Source organism: Ochotona princeps, chromosome 12, assembly GCF_030435755.1.
Source record: "Ochotona princeps isolate mOchPri1 chromosome 12, mOchPri1.hap1, whole genome shotgun sequence".
Lineage (NCBI taxonomy): Eukaryota > Metazoa > Chordata > Mammalia > Lagomorpha > Ochotonidae > Ochotona > Ochotona princeps.
The window spans coordinates 55,937,820-55,959,286 of NC_080843.1; the positions used below are offsets into that span (position 1 = coordinate 55,937,820).

The window sequence follows — 21,467 nt, forward strand, 5'->3', positions numbered from 1 at the left end:
GTATATGACTTCATATTATAGCCAAGCTGTCTTAAAATCATAAATCAGAGTGCATTATACTTGTGTTTGTGGATTCTCGCTGCCTTTCATGATAAAAATAACTTAGGATAAAGGCATAGAACCTTGACATGATCTAAAGGACATTAAGTCATCTTGTCCATATGCCAATCTCCAGTCTCATCTAAATCGACTGTCCCCATTTTCCACCAAGTTCCTTTCTGCTTAGTAATTTTTAGGGTGATTGTCTTTATAATATTTCCCTGTTGAATGATTTACCATCTACCTTCCACTGGAGATTCCAGACTCTTCATTTTAGCATATTGAAAAAAGACTTCCCTAATTGTCTAACCTAAAATAAAGCACCTCTGTTATACATATTCCATTAAAGATCTTACATATTTTCCACTATTCTTATTTGTATCTTTTTGTCTAACTACAGTCTCTTCTACTAGAATGAAAACTTCAGTAAGACAGGGAGCTTGCCTGCTTCTTGCACTGTGACTACAAACAGGAGATCAAGAATTATTTGCTGATGAAATGAAGAAAATCAATAAAAATAAAGAAATAAAGAAAATGATGATTAAGTGGTATTGAAATTAGAAGATTTTTTTAGATAAGTGGACTAAGATAAAAAGAAGAGCCAAATATTAAGCATCTTTATGCATGCAAAGTCTTATATTAACTATACTGGCTTAGCAGTGATAAATATGGACACACTTTTACTGTATTTATAACTGAGAATTATTCTACATTACAGACAATTATTGTACAGTATGTATGACTTGATTTGGTAGTTTATATGGAAAGCGAATATTTAACATTTTCAGAATAATAGCATTCAAAAGTAACTTTTTCTATTAAGACATCTTCATACCGTTTGAGGGATTCATGATTCCTGTTAGAACATATAAACTTTCCTATTTATAGTGCTACTAAATTTGTAAACACATGTTTTAGTATGTTCCCAACTCTTCCACTTTGTACTCAACACCGTCACTTTGGTTTCAGGCAGGGACAGGTACTTTTTGCCACTTAAGGGGTTAACAGAAAATTCGTGGAAACAAATATTCAAAGATAAGTTTATGTTGGACAATTTATTTAAAAAACCACAGGTATTTCATAATACACATACATATATACATACACACATATGTATACGTCTATATATGTGTACACATAACACACATATATACTAAGATTTACTTGTTTTACTTGAAAGAGTTTCAGAAGCAGAGAGTGAGAGACTGAGAAATAGATTTCCCATTCACTGGTTCACTCCTTAAATAACCTCAACAGCCAAACCTGGGTTGATTCGAAGCTGGGAACTGTCATGTGGTTGCAGAGGCGAAGGCCCAGGGCAATCCTTTGCTTCCTGCCCATGCCATTAACTGGGAGTTGGATCAGAAGTGGAGCAGACAGGACTTGAACCCACGCCCATATTGTTGGCAACAAATGTGGATGATTAGCCTGATATGCCACCATACCAGTTCCCACAATTTTTTATAAACTTTTTCAGGTTTTTTCAGCTACATTGATTTTAAAAAATTTGTGTCAAAAATAACATTTTATTTCTGTTTTCCATGAAAGTATGAAGTGCTCTCACCTGTGGGGGAAGAAGTAAGATTTTAGATGGAGTGGCTAACAAAGTTCTTTTGGGGACGATTCCATTTGAGTTGAGGTTTAATGAATGCAGGAGGGCTATTCCAATGGACTGTTTTAGGAAAAACATTCTACACTGAGTCAGCAGGCTGTGTAAGGAAGAAGCCACAGTGTCTACAACCCACATATGAAGATGATAAAGGGTCAGTTTAGGTAAGATAACACAGGCTACTCAGGTGACTGTCAGTTTCTTTGCTTGATGATTCCCCAACTAACACTGAAATTCTCTGTAACAACAGTGCCCACTAATATTTTCTTTAATAATGGAGATAGTGTGTATTATTTAATAATGGTAGCTACGAGTCATTTGTGTCTACCTGAAACTGGCTAATCCTATTGAGATATCAAACTTTATATTAATGAGATATGGTAGCCATGTATGACTAGTGGGTACAGTCTTGCATAATATGGATCTGAAGGTTTCTGAGTAGAGTAACAAAGGGACACACAGTATAGGAAGCATGACCCAAGCTACTCAGGATGGACTTTTGGAAAACCAGGGCAAAAACAGGAAGATTATTAAAAATGCCAAGGCAGTAAATCATGAAATGGTGGCTGGCACCAAAGTGATCAAAGGTAACGGTGAGAAATTGTCAAATCCTAGATATATTTTGTTCCATAGAATCTGTAAGGTTTGATGAAGTGCTCAGTATGTGATTTATTGAGAGAAATCAATGGCATGTATGGCCTGGGTAACTCTAAGCATGGAATAGTCTTTGCTAAGAGGGAAAAAAATGCACGCATATTGGTTTGATAGAAAAATGCCAGGAATCAGTTTTGATATGATATGTCTGAAATAAAAAGATATCCAAGAAATAGATATCACGCAAGCAGGTTTGACTGGAGATGGAAGAAATCTGGAGTAGAGACACTAAGTTTTTAATTTATCAAGATACTGATAGTGCATGTATACCATGAGACTAGATAAATTTGTCTACAAAGTAAGAAAACAAAGAGAAGAGGACCAATGACTGAGCTCTAAGAATTAAAACTAAGAAAGACTATAGAGAACAGAGAATATAGTTAAATATCTACATTTCAGTGAATCAGTGATTACGGGGTAACTGAAGCACATTTTCTTTTTAAATATTACTTAGCACTAAAAATTCACCAGCAGAAAAGGACAGAGGATATCTGCTTCTCTTCCTGTCAATCTAATAAGATCCTAAGACGCTAAGCCGACCAGCTAACAGAGAACGCAAAAAGACATGTTACCACAGGCCCCCCAAGTAGGAAGAACAGTATTCTTAAGCTGCATTCTAATTACATGATATAATAATAATAAAAACTATGACTGAAGGCAGCACCCTGTACAATGCTAGCTGAATACAATATTACGGACCTGACTATATGAGTGTACTTCAAAAAGTTGGCTAGTGTTTAGCTCAGTGGTTCAAATGACAGTAAGACAATTATGGAATAACATGGATTTGATAGTGGGTATGGCTAGCAACTCCAGCTCCCTACTAATACACATCTTGGGAGGCAGCAGTGATGGCTTAAACTGATTGAATAATTATATTCCTGCCACCTATCTGGGGGGCCTAGATTGAGTTCCCAGCTCCCAGTTTTCGCCCAGCCTAGTCCTTCCCTACCATTGCAGGTATATGGGGCATGAAAAAAGGATAAGAGTTGTATCCATCTCTCTCAGAATTCTTTTCAAAAAGAAATTAAAAATGTGGATTTAAGAGGTAAGTTTACGTTGGTGCAAACATGTTTTCAAGTTATGTTATTTATACATAAGCATTAATAATAATTACTACTCAATTCATACTTAACATTAATAATAATCATATGTATTTATACATAAGGATATATAAGTAAATATATCAATTCAGATTATACAAAGTCTACAAATGGGTGAAATGTTGATGTTACTGTTATTTTGTGTAATGGTGTGTGTCAACTTGGTTAAGCTATCACGTCTAGCTGCTTTGGATAAACACTGGGTTACCTGTTTTTAGGAAAGCATTTTATAGATATATTTGGTATGTATAAGGAGATGAGTTCATGACATCAGCTGAAGGTTCTTATGACAACTGAGGTTTTCCACAGAAGAAATTAGCTCTAAGAAGGCAGTACAGGACCCAGCATCGTGGCCTAGTGGCTAAAGTCCTCGCCTTGAATGCACCAGTATCCCATATGGGCGCCGGTTCTAATCCCATCCAGCTCCCTACTTGTAGCCTGGGGAAGCTACAAGGATGGCCCAAAGCCTTGGAACCCTGCACCCGTGTGGGAGACAAGGAGGAGGTTCCTGTCTCCTGGCTTCGGATCGGCAGAACACCGGATGTTGCGCTCATTTGGGGAGTGAATAATTGGACGGAAGGTCTTTCTGTCTCTCCTCCTCTGTGTATACATCTGATTTTGCAATAAAAATAAATGAATCTTTAAAAAAAAAAAGAAGGCAGTACAGAAATCTTGCCTCTCTGCCAAACTATCCTACAGATTTCAATAAGCTAATCTCCAAAAGCATAAGAGCAAATTTCTTAAAACAAGTGGGTTTCATATATATATGTATACATACATATATCATATATAACCTATGAGTATGTGTGTATATATATACACACATGTATATCAAATATAACCTATGAGTATGTGTGTATATATATACACACATGTATATCAAATATAACCTATGTATATATACACATATATCATATGTAACCTATGAGTATGCACCTGTATATATGCACACAATATCATATATAACCTATGAGTATGCATGTGTGTGTATACCTACACACAAATACATCATATATAACCTTTGAGTTCTACCTAAGCGTTAGTCTGGAGAACTTTGGCTAATACATTTTGTCTCTGCAGAAGTGTCGTAGTACTTTGTAAATTATATTTAAAAACTAGGAGTTCCATTTTCCTTCTTGTAAAACAGAAAAACTCAGTATCATCCTGAACAAGGGTGATTTGGAGTAGGTTACATGAAACCATTCACATACGTTCTCACTAAAGTGTCTGGCACACAACAAGTATCAATAAATATTAGATGCCATATTTATTATTACAATAAAAGTACTGAGCACTGACTGTTTCAACAGAATGGGAGAGATTATTTTCAAGATATTTATCTGACAAAGGAAGTAGTGTCCTGATCATATCGTATCAGGAACTCAAAACAAAAATAAAAACAAAAACAACCTCAAAAAACAGACCTGAATACACAGTTCTCAAAAGAAGAAATACAAAAGACAATAGATATAGGGACAAAATATGCATTATCACTGCCATCAGCAAAATGCAGATCAAAACCACAATCAGACACCAACTCAGTCCTGTTAGAATGGCTAGTATCCAGGAGATAGCAACTAATATAGGCTCTTGAAGATGGAGAGAAATAGGAACCCTCACACAACGGGACGGTAAACTAGCACAATTACTGTGAAAAATAATATGAGATTTCTTAAAAAAACAGGAATAGATTTGCTGTATTATCCAGCAAGCACATTACCACTTAAATACCCAAAATACACAAACACACTGCATGAAAGAAACATTTCACACCTTTCACATATTCAAAATATGAAATAAACCAAGATGTCCATCATCAGATGAGTGGATAAAGAAAGTGTGATACACACACCCACATCTAATACTATTCAGTCCTAAAAAAACAACGAAATTCTGTCATTTGCAGCAAAACAGGTGCAACTGATAAACCAGACAAAGAAAGAAAGGTAACATATTAGGAGGTAAAAAATTAAATATGAAAACAAAATAGCAATTATGACAGGCTGGAAGGCGTGGGAGGCATAGATGAGGTGTGGATTAAAAAGCAGGAAGCTAAGGAGTGTGACAACCATGACAAACATAACTGAAATGTTAACACGGAAAGCTGGGTGTGGCAGCTATGGGAACTCTGTACAATTTCACAACTTTCGTTGTTTACATTTTAAGCTATGCTGAATTTAAAACTTTTTAAATGATAACCTTTTAACTTAAACGTAAAGATAATCAAGATTTGCTATGGTGCAAGCCAAGGACAATTAAACTACTGTGGTCATAACCCAGATGTGCTCCTGTAACCAAGAGTTGCTTCCAGCACAATTACTAGTATGATTACGCTTGAATTTAAGTAAGCCTGAAACTCTGCCAAGCACAGATTTAATAGAAATATCAACAGCTCCATTAAAATAAAGAAATAAAAGTGAAGAATATAAAACAATCTAAACAGAACTTTCCTACTTCAATACCAGGTTTTGATAAAGAAAATTTCACTACGTAGATAAAAATAATTTTATGCCCACAAAACTTTAGTAGGAAAAAATTCGTGATTTAAAAACCAACCAATTCTGTTTCACTTGTACTACAATATTATAAGTACTCTAATTGGAGATAAAAACCTTTCCTCTGAGGTAACTCTGAGAAGAAAACTCTTAAAAAATATAATCCATGGTAAATACTTATATTATTATATATAAGAAAGATTAAGAGTGACATAAATTTGACTTCAAAATATTATTGATCCTATATGCATGTTATAGCTTGACAAGGTAGTCTAGAATACATGATTAAAGTTTTTTTTATTAGTTTATATATTATTATAAATTAGAAATAACTTCCACTGAAGTTACTAAAAAAACCTTTGGTTTTCTATTAAATCATTCTAATGGTAACCATTAAATAATTCCTTATATTTATAAGCATTTAAATTTGTACTCACAGTTGTACTTCTGAATATTATAATTAATCTAAAGTTATTCCTCTGTAATTTGTTGTAACTTACCTGTGAGAAACTGCTCCCCAAGCACCATGTTTATTTGTGAGAATGTTGAGAATCTTCTGTTTCAGCTGATTCGCCGTTACATGATCTCGGTGTTTAGCAGCACTTATGAGGTGGTCACACATCTTTTCTTCTTCTCTCCTATCAGCAGCATATTGGGCACACTGCGACTATAAAGAATTAGACAATTCTAATTAATTTAACAATGAACTTGTTTTTAAAGATCTGTTTTGCTTGGAAAGTCAGAGTTAGAGAGAGAGGGAGACAGAGAATAAGAGAGCTTCCATCTGCTGGTTCACTACCCGAATGGTTCCAACAGCCAGAGTTTAGCCAACCCTAACTCAGGAATGTCTTCCAGGTCTCCCACGGGGGTGCAGGGACTTGAGCCATTCTCCGTTGCTTTCTCAGGCCATAAGCATGGAGATAGATCAGAAGCGGAGCAGCTGGGACAAGAACCAGGGCCGTTACGGGATGGAGGATTAGTCTGTTATGGCACCATGCCAGCCCCTGGGAAAATTTTTTTTTTATAAATACTACACACACATAGCATTAAGAATAGTACAATTTTATAAACTCAGATATTTAACTTTCTGATAATCTGTCCTAAAGGATACACAGCCACATTTCAAACTGGTAAAAGTACTCTTTCAAAAATATATGTAGAATTATTTGGATAATCTTAAATGATAAAGTAATGAAGTACTTTCACAGCTCCTATCAATTCTGGAAATCCAACATTAATGTATTCTAAAAAATAATCATTTTAAAAACACAAGCTACTAAAAATGTAAATCTACTTATATCAACCAATGTATCATTTATAATATGTGGTCTATTCCTGATATATATGAACACAAAGCATTTCATTTAATTTTCTATTACATAATGGCAATGTGGTATAGAAGAAAAAGCAGTCATTCATGAATTTAATAGATGTAGATTTTAATTTGTACTTTATGTAAGCTCCATTTTTCCATTGTATTCAGTTTCACATATATAAAATCAGGAGCCCAGACAAGGTTTCCCTGATGATTCTTCTGAGCTCTAAAATTTAATGTATTCAAAGGATCTCATGAAAATATTACCTCATTCTTGTTTTCCCTTTCTCACTGATAATCAGTTTGTTAAGCAGCCATGTATACTCACCTTCACTGGGTCCCTTTTGGTATCAAAATGGGTCAATATGAAAATGAACAGGGACATCTGTATGATTTTTCTAACAAGTGATTCCCTTCCTCCCTTCCTTCCTTCCTTCCTTCCTTCCTTCCTTCCTTCCTTCCTTCCTTCCTTCTTTCCTTCTTTCCTTCTTTCCTTCTTTCCTTCCTTTCAGAAGCAGAGCTAGAGAACAAGAGAGGGACTGCAGGAAAAGATACCCACCCACCTTGTTTATTCCTAGCCGGAGCTAGGCCAGGTCAAATCTAGGAGTCAGACTCCATACTCATCTCCTACATGGGTGGCAGGACTGGAAACTGTTGGGTCATCTGCTTTCTTCCAAGGTACCTTAGCAGGTGCCAGACTGGAAGTAGACCTGCCAGGACTAGAGACAACACCCTGATAATGGGATGCCCATGTTGGAGGTGTTGGCACAACTTGCTGTGCCACAATGTTGGCCATTCCTCTCTTAAATTTGATTTTTTTAATACAGATTGGCTTGAATTTAATTTTAACATGAGCAAGCATAGTACTCAAGTCATATAACTGGAAGAAAATGTCTCATACATCTAAGAAAACATACATAACATTCCCATTTTTCATTGCAATGAAAATAATGATTTCAAGGAAGGCATCTGAATGCATTCCCTCTATCTCATGATTACGTTACTATTACAAGTCTTCTTGTCTGGGGAAGTAACCCTACAGTAGTATAAGAAGGATTAATTCATTTTCCAATTTATCTTTTTGTACAGGGAATCACCAATTTGTACAATGATCTTCCTCAGTAATGAGGTTAATATTTCATTAGCTCATTGGAGAGTAAAATTAAATTTTCATTTTTCTTCCTTAACAATTACAGTAGTTAACTAAAAAAAACCTTAACTATGAAGTATCCATTTCAAATTAACTATATATTTCCCCCTAATTACAGGCTCTTGTAAAAAGAGAAATTCATCAAGTCTTAGTAAAAAGCTGATGTTGCAGTACAGAGTGTGAAGCCACAGCCTGCAAGGCTGGCGTCCCATACAGGAGATGTGTCATTCCCAGCTGCACCAGTTCCAATCTAGATCCTTGACAATGGCCTGAGATAAAAAAATAACTGACGATGGTCCATATTTTTGGGCTCCTATCACTCATATGTGAGACCCAGATGGAATTTCTGGCTCACTGCTTGTCATTGTGGCCAGATGGGGAATGAACCAAAAACGGAACACATCTCTGTCTTACTTTGTCTCTGTAACTCTGACTTACAAAAAATATAAATCCTTAAAGTAAGAGGAAATCTAAGTAAAATGTCTTGATTTGTGTAAAATATTTTACAACTTAAAAGTTACATATTTGGTAAAGAATGAACACATTTATTACAGAACATAGTAATATTTGTCTAGCTGTATCTTAAAAATAATAAATGTAAATATTATGCCCCAAAAGGTATAATCATAGGTAATTATTGGCAATACTTTAAAAATTAGATTTATATTAATACCATACACTATTTATGTATAATCTAAAATACGTTAAGACTTTATGACTAGTTAAAGACATCTTATCATCCTCAGCCACACATCCACCATGAGAATGATCTCATTGCAGGAGTTATAAAGAAAAAAACTGATGTTGGGACTGCTGAAAACGAAAAATAGCTCAACAGGCTAATCAACTGCCAACAAGCAGGAGCATCCCATGTAAGTGCTAAAGCATGTGCCTGTTGCTCCAGGTCCCATCCAGTTCCCTGCTTGTGGGCTGAGAATGCAGTGGGAGATGGCTCAAGTGTTGGACCCCTGTGCCCACGCGAAAGACAGTGGTTCTGACTTCAAATCAGCCAGCCTTGATTCTTGTGGCCATTTGGGGAGTGAACCAACAGAGGGAAGACATCTCTTTTCCTCCTGCTCTCTCTCTAAATCTGCCTTTCAAATAAATGAATACTCAAAAATCCTTCTGTTTTAATACATATAGCACAGAGGTATGTGCAATAGGCCAACAGCTGGCTGTACAGTATTGTAGGTGGTATTAAAATTTCACTGGAATTGGGAAATAATTAGGAAATAAACATTTAAAGGGACTCCCTTGAGGGGAAACAACAACAAGGAAGTGGAAAAGTACTGCCCTTAGTTAACTATGACTTAAAGTTTAGAACTGATACTTCACTGCTTGACCCCTATTTTTAAATATCTTTACTTGATGAATATTGCCCTGCTTCTACCCCAACAAAGTATCCTGATTTCTTACTTGGAAATACCGTCTCAAGTTGATTCTGTAGGGAATTCAGTTAGGATTGTAAATTTTATTGACTAACAGAAGTTGAAGGCTAACTGAATATTCTTATCTTGCTGGATTTTGACATTTCTTACATTCAACTATATTTTTCAAATTATAGTTAATTCAACATTTTCTTGTCATCCAAATTATTGCATTACACCTTGATAAATGTCCAATGTTTTTGACTGTTAGTGCTAAGAAATTTCACTTTGATAAACACTCACTTGTCACTATATATTTATGAGTTATTATTTTCAATGCAAGCTTCCTACAATTCCACAAGACAAGTGCCTGCTATCTTTCCTGGACAAATGAAGCAGAGGTTACGTGCAAGGGAGCGACAATAGCTATTTCTGTCTCACACTTTTGAGCAAGCAAGGTCAGAGATCACTAAACTTAGCCCATCAACCTCTGTGACTCACAGAGCTGCTTTACTGAGATAAAAAACTCATCAAAACCGGGATCGTGGGCTCTGATTTCTGGCCACACCACACTTGTTGGTTTGTGGCTTCAGGAGAATAAATTGGCATTTATTACTTTTGTGCCCAGGAAGAATCCAACCTAAGCCAAACACTAGGGCATCTAAATGTTTGAAAAATACTTTTACCTTATAAATAAAATGGATTGAAATACTGAATAACAGTTATATTTAAAACACCGAAAATAGATTTGTTGAATCCTACCTGAATTTGTTAACAAAACTCAGTATGATAAGCTCATTATCTATTGAGTAGTGTGTAAATCTCTGTTAGCTTAAGGAGCAATAAAGTAATCATAAAACCTAATTTGTGTTCTTACACACAGAACAACTTAAAGTGGTTAACCACAGGGCAGGACGGTTCTCTTCATGCTTTAAATGAGGTAGAAATGAACTAGAATGCTGCTTGCCATTTTACCAAACCTTTTAAAACTAGTACCTGAAATGAATGTCGTGAGATGATCTTTGAAAAAAATTTGTGTGTAAGGTTACAGATGGTGAAAGTTGGCTTTTAACGGAACAATTCAATTTACTCCTCAAACCTTACCTCAAACTCTGCATGTTTATGCACATCTTCAGCTCTCTGTCTGTTCAAAATAAACTCAGCTTCATTTGCAACACGAACTATGTGGTCCTTCATGGCATGGCACAGTAATCTAAAGAGAGAAAGAGCATAGCTATATTGAGTCTGATTTTTCAATAATCATATCTCACTATATCGAGAAATAATTATGCATAAATACCAAAAATTATAATATTGATACAGTTTAAGTATAACTCCATGAAATTAGAAATATGGAAATACACCAATACTTTTGTTAAATAGTGTATCTGATGGATGAGAAATTTAGGCATTGAATAATGATAGCTGACTCAACAAAATCAAGGATTTATGTTGAGGTTGTTTAAAATTGTTCACAGAAAAAAAACTGTTAACAGAATTCACTATCCTGGAAGTTAATTTGCATACATAAACTCCCTGACCATATATTAGAAAATCTACAGAACGAATTTTTACTTTAATTAATACAGATGATAGTACCAAATGTTATATAGAATTTCCCCAATTGCTAACATTCCAAATTTTAAAATAGAACTACCATGAAATATGGTTTTAAGAAAAAATGTACCTATGATATTAACACTTTCAAAATTCAATATTACTCTTTAAGATTCTAAATGTTTTAAAAATTTAACAGTTGAAATCTCTCTATTCACTCAACCTGTAGCAATGATTAGTATTCACTGTTCCAATTTTAGTATATGTGCTGCCAAAGTGAGCAGTGCTGATGGTTAACAGTTTTAAAATATACGAAAAATACAAATGTATTCACTCCTCTATTTTTTAACTTTTATATCAGTGTGCCACATATTTCTACATACATAATTTTTAACATTTAGGCAGATATCTTGAATATTTTTTCCATTTACACACAAGGAACTTTTCACTACTCCTTTTATAAAATATGGCCAAAATTATTTCCAAGAAATGTTATTTCCATCCCACATGGTCTTCTGTAGTGGAGACTTTGTCCCATCCAAAAGAGGTTCATTCTCCTATTCATCTTAGATCTGGACTGGGCCTGACTGTTGCTAAACAGAAGGGACACTGCTGGCTACTAAGGGTCAGACACTGCTGCTTTGCTGAGAGTCCTACATCACAGGGTGGAGAAAAAGAAAGAGAAGATGGAGAAGGCAGAGGTTTCAGCTTCCAGGTCTAAGACAATTTCAGATCAAGGTAACTACGGACTCAGGGAATCACATGTGGAGTAAAATAACTGCTTATCTGAGCCCAGGCAATGAGAATCATCAACACATAAACTAAAAACCATGACTGGTGAGTGAGCTCACACAATGATCATGACAGTGACAATGATTATAACAACTATCACAACCAAACGATTTACCAAAAGCTACGTAACAAACCAGGTGTTATCACATGACTAATTCTCTTAAGAGTCCTCAAAAGATATATATTTTTGTTTTCATTAAAAATATGTTTATTTGACACAAACAGGGAACCATAAAGAAAGACGAACAGAGAGCATGAGAGAGAGAGAGTGAGCTCTCATCTGCTGGTCCACTCCTCAACGCTGGCCATAGTGTGGGGTGGGTTACAGGGCAGGTATTTCAGCTAGAAGTCAGGAACTTAATCCGTCTCCCACATGGGTGGTAAGTGCTCAGTTGCTTGAGACAGCACCACTGCAACCCTCAGGAAGATGGATTCAGGAGCTAGAGCCATGAGTTGAACTCAGCTTAAGAGTTGAACTCGAATGTAGGATACAGGCATCCTAATGGGGATTTTATTATTAGGTCAAAATCTGCTCCTATTTTCAATTTCATCATAAGAAATCAGATTTCAGAAAGATTAAAGTTCCTTGACCCAGGTCATAACTGTTTCTTCATGCTTCTCATGATTTGATATGTGTAAGATATCTTGATTAGCAGGTATTTTTTCAAGTGCATCTTAATTATCTGTACTGCCATCCACCTTTGTATAAAATATCTGATTCTTTCAATATTTTCAATAAAAATAATTAGGACTTTTTTGCATCTTCTTAAGTATATTTACATGAGTATATATACAAATACACACTACATGTATTACATAATAGCTATTATTACATGGTAAAGATTAAAAAATATTTGAAAGGTTTATATATTTCTGAGTTTTTCTTGAAAGGTAAGTTTATGAAGTAGTTTCAGATCATTCATTTCTATTTTGAAAATCAGTTCTAATTTTAACATATACTCCTTGTCTTTTTTTCCTTAGGATTTTAGTCAAGATAAGAATTTTCAAAACTATTATCTTTTGTTTTCACTGACCGTTTTTCATCTTCCAGGTGTGATATACTTCAATCAGAACAGGGTCAACTTCAATTTTTGTATTTATTGAATACAAGCTTATATTAATTCCTGCTATCATCTTAAGCATATCATAAAAAGATTATATATCCTTATATTTCTAAATTACTATTTCAATAAAATAGTAAGAAGTTGCATATATCTTTCAGGTAAGTTTGACTGTGTTGAGTCTTTTCTCCAGTGTATTAACATTGAATTAGATAGCACTGAACTTTAGAATCTTTCCACCAAATTATTTGAAGTATCTATGTGGCATCGCCCACAAAAACTGACAGGTGAATGTTTTTTTCATTTCAGGGTAGTAATGTCAGATCTGGGCAGCCATGAACTCCAGACAGTTCTCTGTAAAAATCCTTCCAAAACCCATGTCTGTTCTGACACGGATTTAATTACTTCATGATGCGATTTGGATTAAATATCCACTCTGTCACTCTAGGACCAGTGGGAATGGCTCTGGCCATATGACAGAGGCTTCACTCAAATCTTTCACGGCAGCAGGAAAGGTGGTGATGTTTCTAGGAAACATGTGGCAATAATTTCTCCAATCACTGGAGAGGAAAACAGGCACTTTTCACTGGAAATGTTGTACAGTTTTGAGTCCAAAAGTTAACCAAAATACAAATTATTCAAAGACCACGAAAGAGTTCAGAGATCTGCTAGAGAAGACACTTGGGGAAAAGGGTTTTAACTTCTCTGTAAATGATGGAGGGGATGCACTCACGTGCTCGCCGCCTCAATCGCAGTCTCTGGGGAAGGTTAGAAAAAGAGGCAATCGGAAAATCCTAAGGTAAATGCACATTCTGATATTCAATGACATTGTTGACCTATGCATTTTAGAAAGGCTTTAAAAGGGAGAAGAGATGTGGGATTTTGGAGCATTTAGTTCAATGGTAGTGTCTATGCATGTTGAAGATCTGAAGAAAGACAGGAAGAAATCTAATATGTGCAAATTAGTGCAGATTACAAAACCTAAGTAGATTAACAGGAGACAGCAGGAAAGGAAAGGCCTGCAGTCTGCCTGGTTAATAGCTACCATTCCCAGGAGAAAGCCTGCACTGGCCAAACAAAGAGGCAACGGGTGGGGTGGGAGGGGAGTGACTGGCTCTCTGACTGGAGTCTAGCCTGAAAAACTGTGACAATTATTCTCAAGTCTGTCCTCCTAACTCTGGCTCTTAGGAGTTACCTATCAACTCATCTCTATTGTTTAGTTATTGTCATCGAGGAGATTTCTTTTTATTTCTGGTTTTCCTTCCGTGTGATCCCATGAAAAAATACAACAGTAGCACAATTCCTTGAGTGTTTTAATTCCAATGATTATGAATACTCTGCTATTTCAGGACACAGCTCTACTGGCTATGAAGATTTATAATGCTTGAGCTGCAGCAGCCTGCTCTTCGATCACCCTCTCCTACCCTTGCAACTCTTGCCTTCACTGATCCGACCCCATGCAGCAAGAAAAGTAATTCTTGACTTCTTTCAGTTGCCCAATTCCTCTGTTTTCCCACCAAGTGGAGAGTCCACTTACCTTAACTTGCTAGGATCTTGCTAGTCCATGCATTTAACCCTTCTCTTACCAGCACCTACACTCAATTCTACACCTGGTTTTACTGGTTCTGAAAATACGAGGCCCGCAATCAATACATTGGTTCCTCATGAATAAATCTGAACTGCTAAGGAAACTCACAAAAACAAACCACCTGCATGTATTCTTTTTTCATAGAAAATTTGTTTTTACTCATGTTTGGCCAGGAAGTACAGATATCTTTACTATCCTGACTTCATTCACTTGAAAAACACAATGTTATATTTTAATAAAATATGTATAAAATTCCCTCATTGATTATAGTCCCAATTTCTGCTTCCTCTTCTCCTCAATGATTATTCTTATTTCTAATTATGTGGAATCACATAAGACTTGGTCTTTGGTGTGCTTCCTTCACACAGGGCATTATTTCCCATGTTCTGTGTGTATCATCTCTCCTTTTATGGCTGAATAATTATGATATCCTTTCATGTGCACATGTTTTTGTTGATTCACTTATTAGTTGATACACATCTAGATTCTTTCCACTTTGGGGTTATTAGGAATAACTCTGCTTTATAAAAACTCTGTTTTCGTGTGAACACCATAACTAGCTTCTGGGTCATATATAACTCTTTTATATATAAAAACTGTTGTTTTCTTGTGGTTGCATCATTCTAAACTAAATATATGAAAATTCTAACTTGTGCAAATCAAGGCCAAAACTTGCTATTGTATATTCTAAAACTTATATCCATTCTAGTAAGTGTGAAGTGATCTCACTATGATTTTGATTTACATTTCTCTAATGACTATGCTACGCACGTTTTTCTTGTGCCTATTGACTATTTACAAATCTCCTTTGGAAAATTGTGAACTCAATTCTGTCCATTTAAATCTAAGTGGTTAGTCTTTTTATTGTTGAGTTGTAACAGTTCTTAGCTATGTTGTACCCCTTGAAATTCCATATTAAGTTTAAGAAGAGTTCATCCATTTGTGGAAATAAAAAGGCAGCTGACACTTCATAGAAATTTCACTGATTATGTAGGTCAATCTGGGCAGTACTGACATCCTGAAATTACTATGTATTGCAATGCATTGACATGGAAAGTCTTCCTATTTACTTGGGGCTCCCATAGTTCCTTTCAGCAATGCTTTATAATTTTGATGTAAAAGTCCTGAATATCTTCAATTGAATTTGGTCTCAAGTATCTAATTCTCAAAAATTTTAACTGGAACAAAGTATACATCCTAACGACTTTTATGTATATAGTATATAACAATAAATTTGCAATGTTTTCGTATTTTTCCCATCACCCATTCTCAGATGTTTCCTCTTGGAAATAGAAATGGTAAAATGCTCCCTGGAATTCTCACATCCCCTAAAGGAATCCCTGGGTTTGTGCCACAGGTCCACTTCTAATGCAGCTTCCTGATAATTCACATCTTAGGAGGTAAAAGATGGCGACTCAGGTTGATGGGCCCTTGCCACCTATGAGAGACCTGCATTGATTTCTGGGCTGCTGGTCTTTACTTGGCTTAGCCTGAGCGGTTTTGAACATTTTGGCCATGGATTATCAGAAGCAAGATTCTATTTCTTTTTTGTCTTTCCAATAAGAAGAAAAAAAATCAATTAAAAGAAAAATAACTCCTTAGTACTTCCTTTGATATCTTCTTTGGTCTTGGCAACCATTTTACTATCTGTCTCCATGGAATCTGTTTATAAATAAAATCAGGCATCATTTTATAAGTGGCTTATTTCAATCACCCATCTGGTTGTATGTACTGGAATTTCATTCTTTTATGAGGCTGAATTAAACTGCAATGCATGTTTCTACTATGGCTTGTTTATCTTTTCTTCTGCAAGTGAACATCTGGACTGCTTTCTGCTTTAATGTTTTGATGACTACAAATAATGCAGCTATGAACATGAGTATAAACAATTCTCTCAGTCTCTTTGTTTTCCACTCTTTTGGGTACAAAATCATAGGTAGATCATATTCTGTCATATTGTTCCAATAAATCTAGTTAATGTATATAAGAATTACAATTTATTGCAATTTTAACAATACTTCATTTTCTGCTTTCTTGATTGTTCTAATAACCAGAAATATATGCATGATGTTCCACTGTAGTTAAGATTTCATTTTCTACAGTTATTAGTAGTACTGGAATTCTCTCAGGTTCATTATATTTTACTTTTTCTGATTGTATTGTAAAACAGAATCTTATTACTTCATACTTCATAACTATTATGTAGAAATACAATCGATTTTTATATAAAAATCATGTACTCTTCAGTATTATTGAACTTGTTTACTGCCTTCATTAATCTTTTTGGTAAATTCTTCATAGTGTATGAATAAGTACAAGGGCACTTCAAAAAGTTCATTGAAAATGAAATGAAAAGTTAAGCTTATTTTGTTGCAAAACTATTTGAAATCCAGTTTTTTCGTAATGCACATTTCCGTTTTTTTCTTGAATAATCACGTTATAAAACCCTATAGAGTTTTTGCTACTTTTTTTCAATAAACACATTAAATCTCATTTTTTATATTTATAATTATCTTGTTTTACTTTTTTAAAATTTCATTTCATTTTATACAAAATTGGTGTGGTGTTTTGTATTCTTAAACACACTGAGAAAATTTCTATTCTTAGTATGATGAATATTTTTTAATGATGAAACACTGCTGAAAATTTTCCAAATATTTTTCTGTTTTTATTAACATAACATACGTTTCTGTTCCCCAATCATTCAATTAAAATGGTATATTACATTGATTGATTTCTCTTTGTTAAACTAACTATTCTTTCCTGGAATTAATTCTACTTGGTCATAGTGCATAATTCTTTCCATATGTTGCTGAGTTAGAATTGTTGGTACTTTGCTGAGGACTGTTATGTCCATAAATTTTGTAACTATGAATCTATGCTCATAACAAAATACTGCACATACAGGTTTATAGTTTTTTGTTTTCAGATACTCAAACACTGCTATTCGGACATTTTTGGACTCCCGGATTGTTCATTCTCTTCCACATTTTCTAAGAGTTGGAGAAGGGCTCTTATTTATCCGGAAGATATTTGATATACTTCACAAGTGAAAGTGTCTAATTATTGGCTTTTACTTGCTAGACAAATCCTCCTCCTCCTATTAAATTCACCAAACTCTTCACTGTTACAGCAGGACTTGGGTTTTCTACTTCTTAGACAGTTTGGTGTTCTGTTCCTAGTAATGTACCTATTGCATCTAGGTTATCTAACTTATTGGCATTTAGATTTACAGTTCCATTACTTATAATCCTTTTATGTCTGTAAACTCACTAACAATATTCTCACTTAAATCCTCACTTCAGCAATCTAAGTCTTCTCTTATTCTTGGTCATCACAATGGCTATTTTCTCAATTTTGTAGGTATTTTTACACAACTTATGCTTTAAATTATCTTTGCTATTTTCAATTCTGCCTACTTATCTTTTATTCTTTCTTTCCTTCTTGCTATGGAAGTGATTTCCTCTTATCTTTCTCTAGTATGTCCAGGTGGAATGTTCACATGCATTTTCTTCCTCAAGTTCCTCTTTTCTTTCTATGATATATTTATTTTAAAAAATTGTAGAATTTTGTTTCCTTTGTGTTTCCTCTTACCATAATTTTCATCTTCTTTCTGGGTTCTCTTTGGATTACAACACAATTTTCAACAATCTGGATTAGCATCAAGAAAATTCAATAGTAAGAGTATTTTGCCTAGCATTTCCATCCTATTCTGACACTTTATGCCATTAGCATCACAGATTATGCTTTATATAGTGTATACCCCTAAACTGCTGCTTCGAAAATACTTTATGCAATTTTAAATCAGAGAAATGAGGATTTATTTATTTTTTAAAATTTGAAAATTTTTATTGGAAAAGTCGATTTACAGAGAGAAGGAGATACAAAGAGAAAGATCTTCCATCTGCTGGTTCACTCCTTAGGTAGCCGCAACAGCCAGAGCTCAGCCAATCTGAAGCCAGGAGCCAGGGGCCTCTTCCAGGTCTCCAATGCAGGTGCAGGGTCCCAAGACTTTGGGCCGTTCTTCAACTGCCTTCCCAGGCCACAAACAGGAAGCTGGATGGGATGTGGAGCATCCGAGACACAAACCGGTTCCCATTTGGGAGCCCCAGTGTGTGCAAGGTGAGGATTTAATCACTAGGCTACTGTGCCATCCCAGGGAAAGGGATTCAAAACTACGTTGTGCAGTTATTAAAAATCAGTGTTAAAAAGAGCTTGAAAAAAAATCTATTCTGTTTTCACTACTACACAGTTACTTTTCTTGGAGATCTCTTCAAATTTTATGTATTTTAAAGGCAGAGAGGTGGAGAGAGACAAATCTTGAATCTTTCAGTTCATTCTCTATGTGTCTGCAACAATTGGTACAAAATCTTATTTCCCAGGTATTCCTTCCAAGGCTTTGCTTGCATAAACTATCAATCAGTCAGGGGCCTGAACTGTGTCATAGCAGGTGAAGTTACCATCTTCAATGCTGGCATCCATTTTGACCTTTGCTTGAGTCCTGGTTGCTCCACTTACAATCCAACTTCCTATTTATGTGCCTAACAAAGCAGCAAAAGATGGCCCAAGTGCCTGAGACCCTGCATCCATGTGGAAAAACTGGAGGAAAATAATCCTGGCTCTTGGCTTCCGCTGGGTCCAGCTCTGGTTATTTCAGCCACTTCGGGAGTGCACCAACAGATGGAAGATTTCTCCATCCCCTTCTCTAACTCTGCATTTCAAATAAATAAAGAAATCTTAAAAAAATAAATCAATCCTAACAGTGAGCAGCATTCTACAATTCTATGCATTTTGCCAACAATGCACAGAGCAAAATGGTCTACAGTGGTCTAATTTATGTTGCGCCAAGTTCGGTGACACATATTCAGTTCATGCTGTGTAAAGTTAGGTACCAGTTCCAAGTTAAGTGAAATAAAGTTATTCTGGAGATGCACCAAAGAGGATAGAAAAAAAAATACTATTCTGTGCTAAAGAGGATCATTATATTCCTTCTTTTGTTTTTAAGATTTTATTTTCATTGGAAATGCAGATTAGATTTACAGAAAGAAGGAGGGAAAGAGAGATTTTCTATTTGCTGGTTTGTTCCCAAACTGGCCTCAATGGCAGCAGCTGACTGGATTTGAAGCCAGGAGCCTCCTCCAGGTCTCCCATGTGGGTGCAGTGTCCAAGGCTTTGGGCCATCCTCCACTTGCTTTCCCAGGCCACAGGCAGGGAGCTGGATGGGAGTTAGAGTAACTGGAACATTAACAGATGCCCCCTACGTTACTTCTCATAATGTAATAGAACATGGGAGTTTTGTTTTGTTTTAAAAATGATTTAAAGGAAATGAAGAGGCAAGTTTAAGGGGAGTAGGCATTAGAGTTACATTGTTTGCCATACTTTTCTCCCAAATGATCAAAAATATTTTTGCTGCAATATCATTATTTAGAATTATTTTCTCAACAGTCTGAAAATATTATAAATATTATGCAATTTTCTTCTGATTTTAACTTTTATCGCTATTCTAATTTTCATTATAAGGAGGCAGTCTTTCCTTCTGGATGTTTTATCTATTTATCATTGTCATTCATCAGTTTTAATGTCATACATATGTACACCATCAATTTTTTATTTTTTCCCATTTGAAGTACAGTTTCCATACACTTCTATATTTTCAATCAGTTTTGAAAAGTTCAATCACTGTTTTCAAAGAGATTTCATTTTTCTTACTCTTCATATTCCTTAATTCTAAATAGCAGACTTGCAAATCAACTTTTTTCATTCCACCTCCACACCTCTTAAAACAACACAGTTCTTTTTCTGCATTCTACGTAAATAACACACACACATACATACACACATACTACGTTCCAATTAACTTGACGCTTCCACTGTTATCTGGTGAATCAATGCAGATACTTACCCCAATTGGTAATTTTTTTATTCTGTAAAATTAATTTTCACCAGATCACTTTAGTCATTATTCATCTTTCTGTAATTAAACATTTTAACAGACATATAAAAACTATGCATATTTATGAGTACCATGTGGTTACATTACATGCATATGTTATGTAATATCTAGTCAGGGTAACATATTAATCCTTCCAAGCATTTAACATTTCCTAATGTTCAAAGTATCCCAAATCCTAAATAGTGAAATAAAAAGCACATCATCTATGGTCACCTACTGCACAGCAAACCCCAAACTTTTTGCTCATATCTAGCTGTTATTTAGGACCTATCTATTCTGTCCAATACCTCTTTTCATAATTTGCTCCATCATTTCTGGTAATCACCCACATAGTGTTATTTATTTCCTATAAGGTCATCTGCATATTAAGACTCCCTGTGTGAATGAGACAATGTGATTTTGTCTTTGTTGCTTTGCTTTTTTCACCTAATATGATGATCCTGTCCCATCCATATTGTTATAAATGACTAGATTTCAGTATTCTTTTTGGCTGAGTAACATTCACTGTGTATATGCATTTCAACATTTTTATTCATTCACTGATGAATGAACACTTAATATGCTCCTATTTTTTGGCTATTGTATACAATAGTGCAGTAATATGGGAGTGCAGGTGTCTCTCTTGACAAATGCAGTTCATTTCCATTATATGTCTACTCAGGAGTGGGACTGCTGGATGACATGGGAGGCTGGAGGAGGGTGAGGCTGAAGTCTGGAGTCAGGAAGTTCATCCAGGTCTTGCCCTTGGACAGCAGGAACTTTCACACTCCAGCCATCCTCTGCT

The 21,467-nt window shown here is 35.2% G+C and overlaps 1 protein-coding gene across 8 annotated transcripts in view; it reads right to left on the reverse strand.

Annotated features, from left to right (window-relative positions):
* The window catches only part of NBEA (neurobeachin), a 582,506-nt gene that overhangs the window by 277,661 nt on the left and 283,378 nt on the right, over nt 1–21,467 (reverse strand). For all 8 annotated transcript variants that reach the window (XM_058670864.1, XM_058670863.1, XM_058670859.1 and 5 more), the window contains 2 exons: nt 10,837–10,945; nt 6,401–6,567 (listed from right to left, as the gene is read on the reverse strand). In XM_058670864.1, the coding sequence (XP_058526847.1) occupies nt 6,401–6,567; nt 10,837–10,945 (276 nt within the window). The remainder of the gene's footprint in view (nt 1–6,400; nt 6,568–10,836; nt 10,946–21,467) is intronic.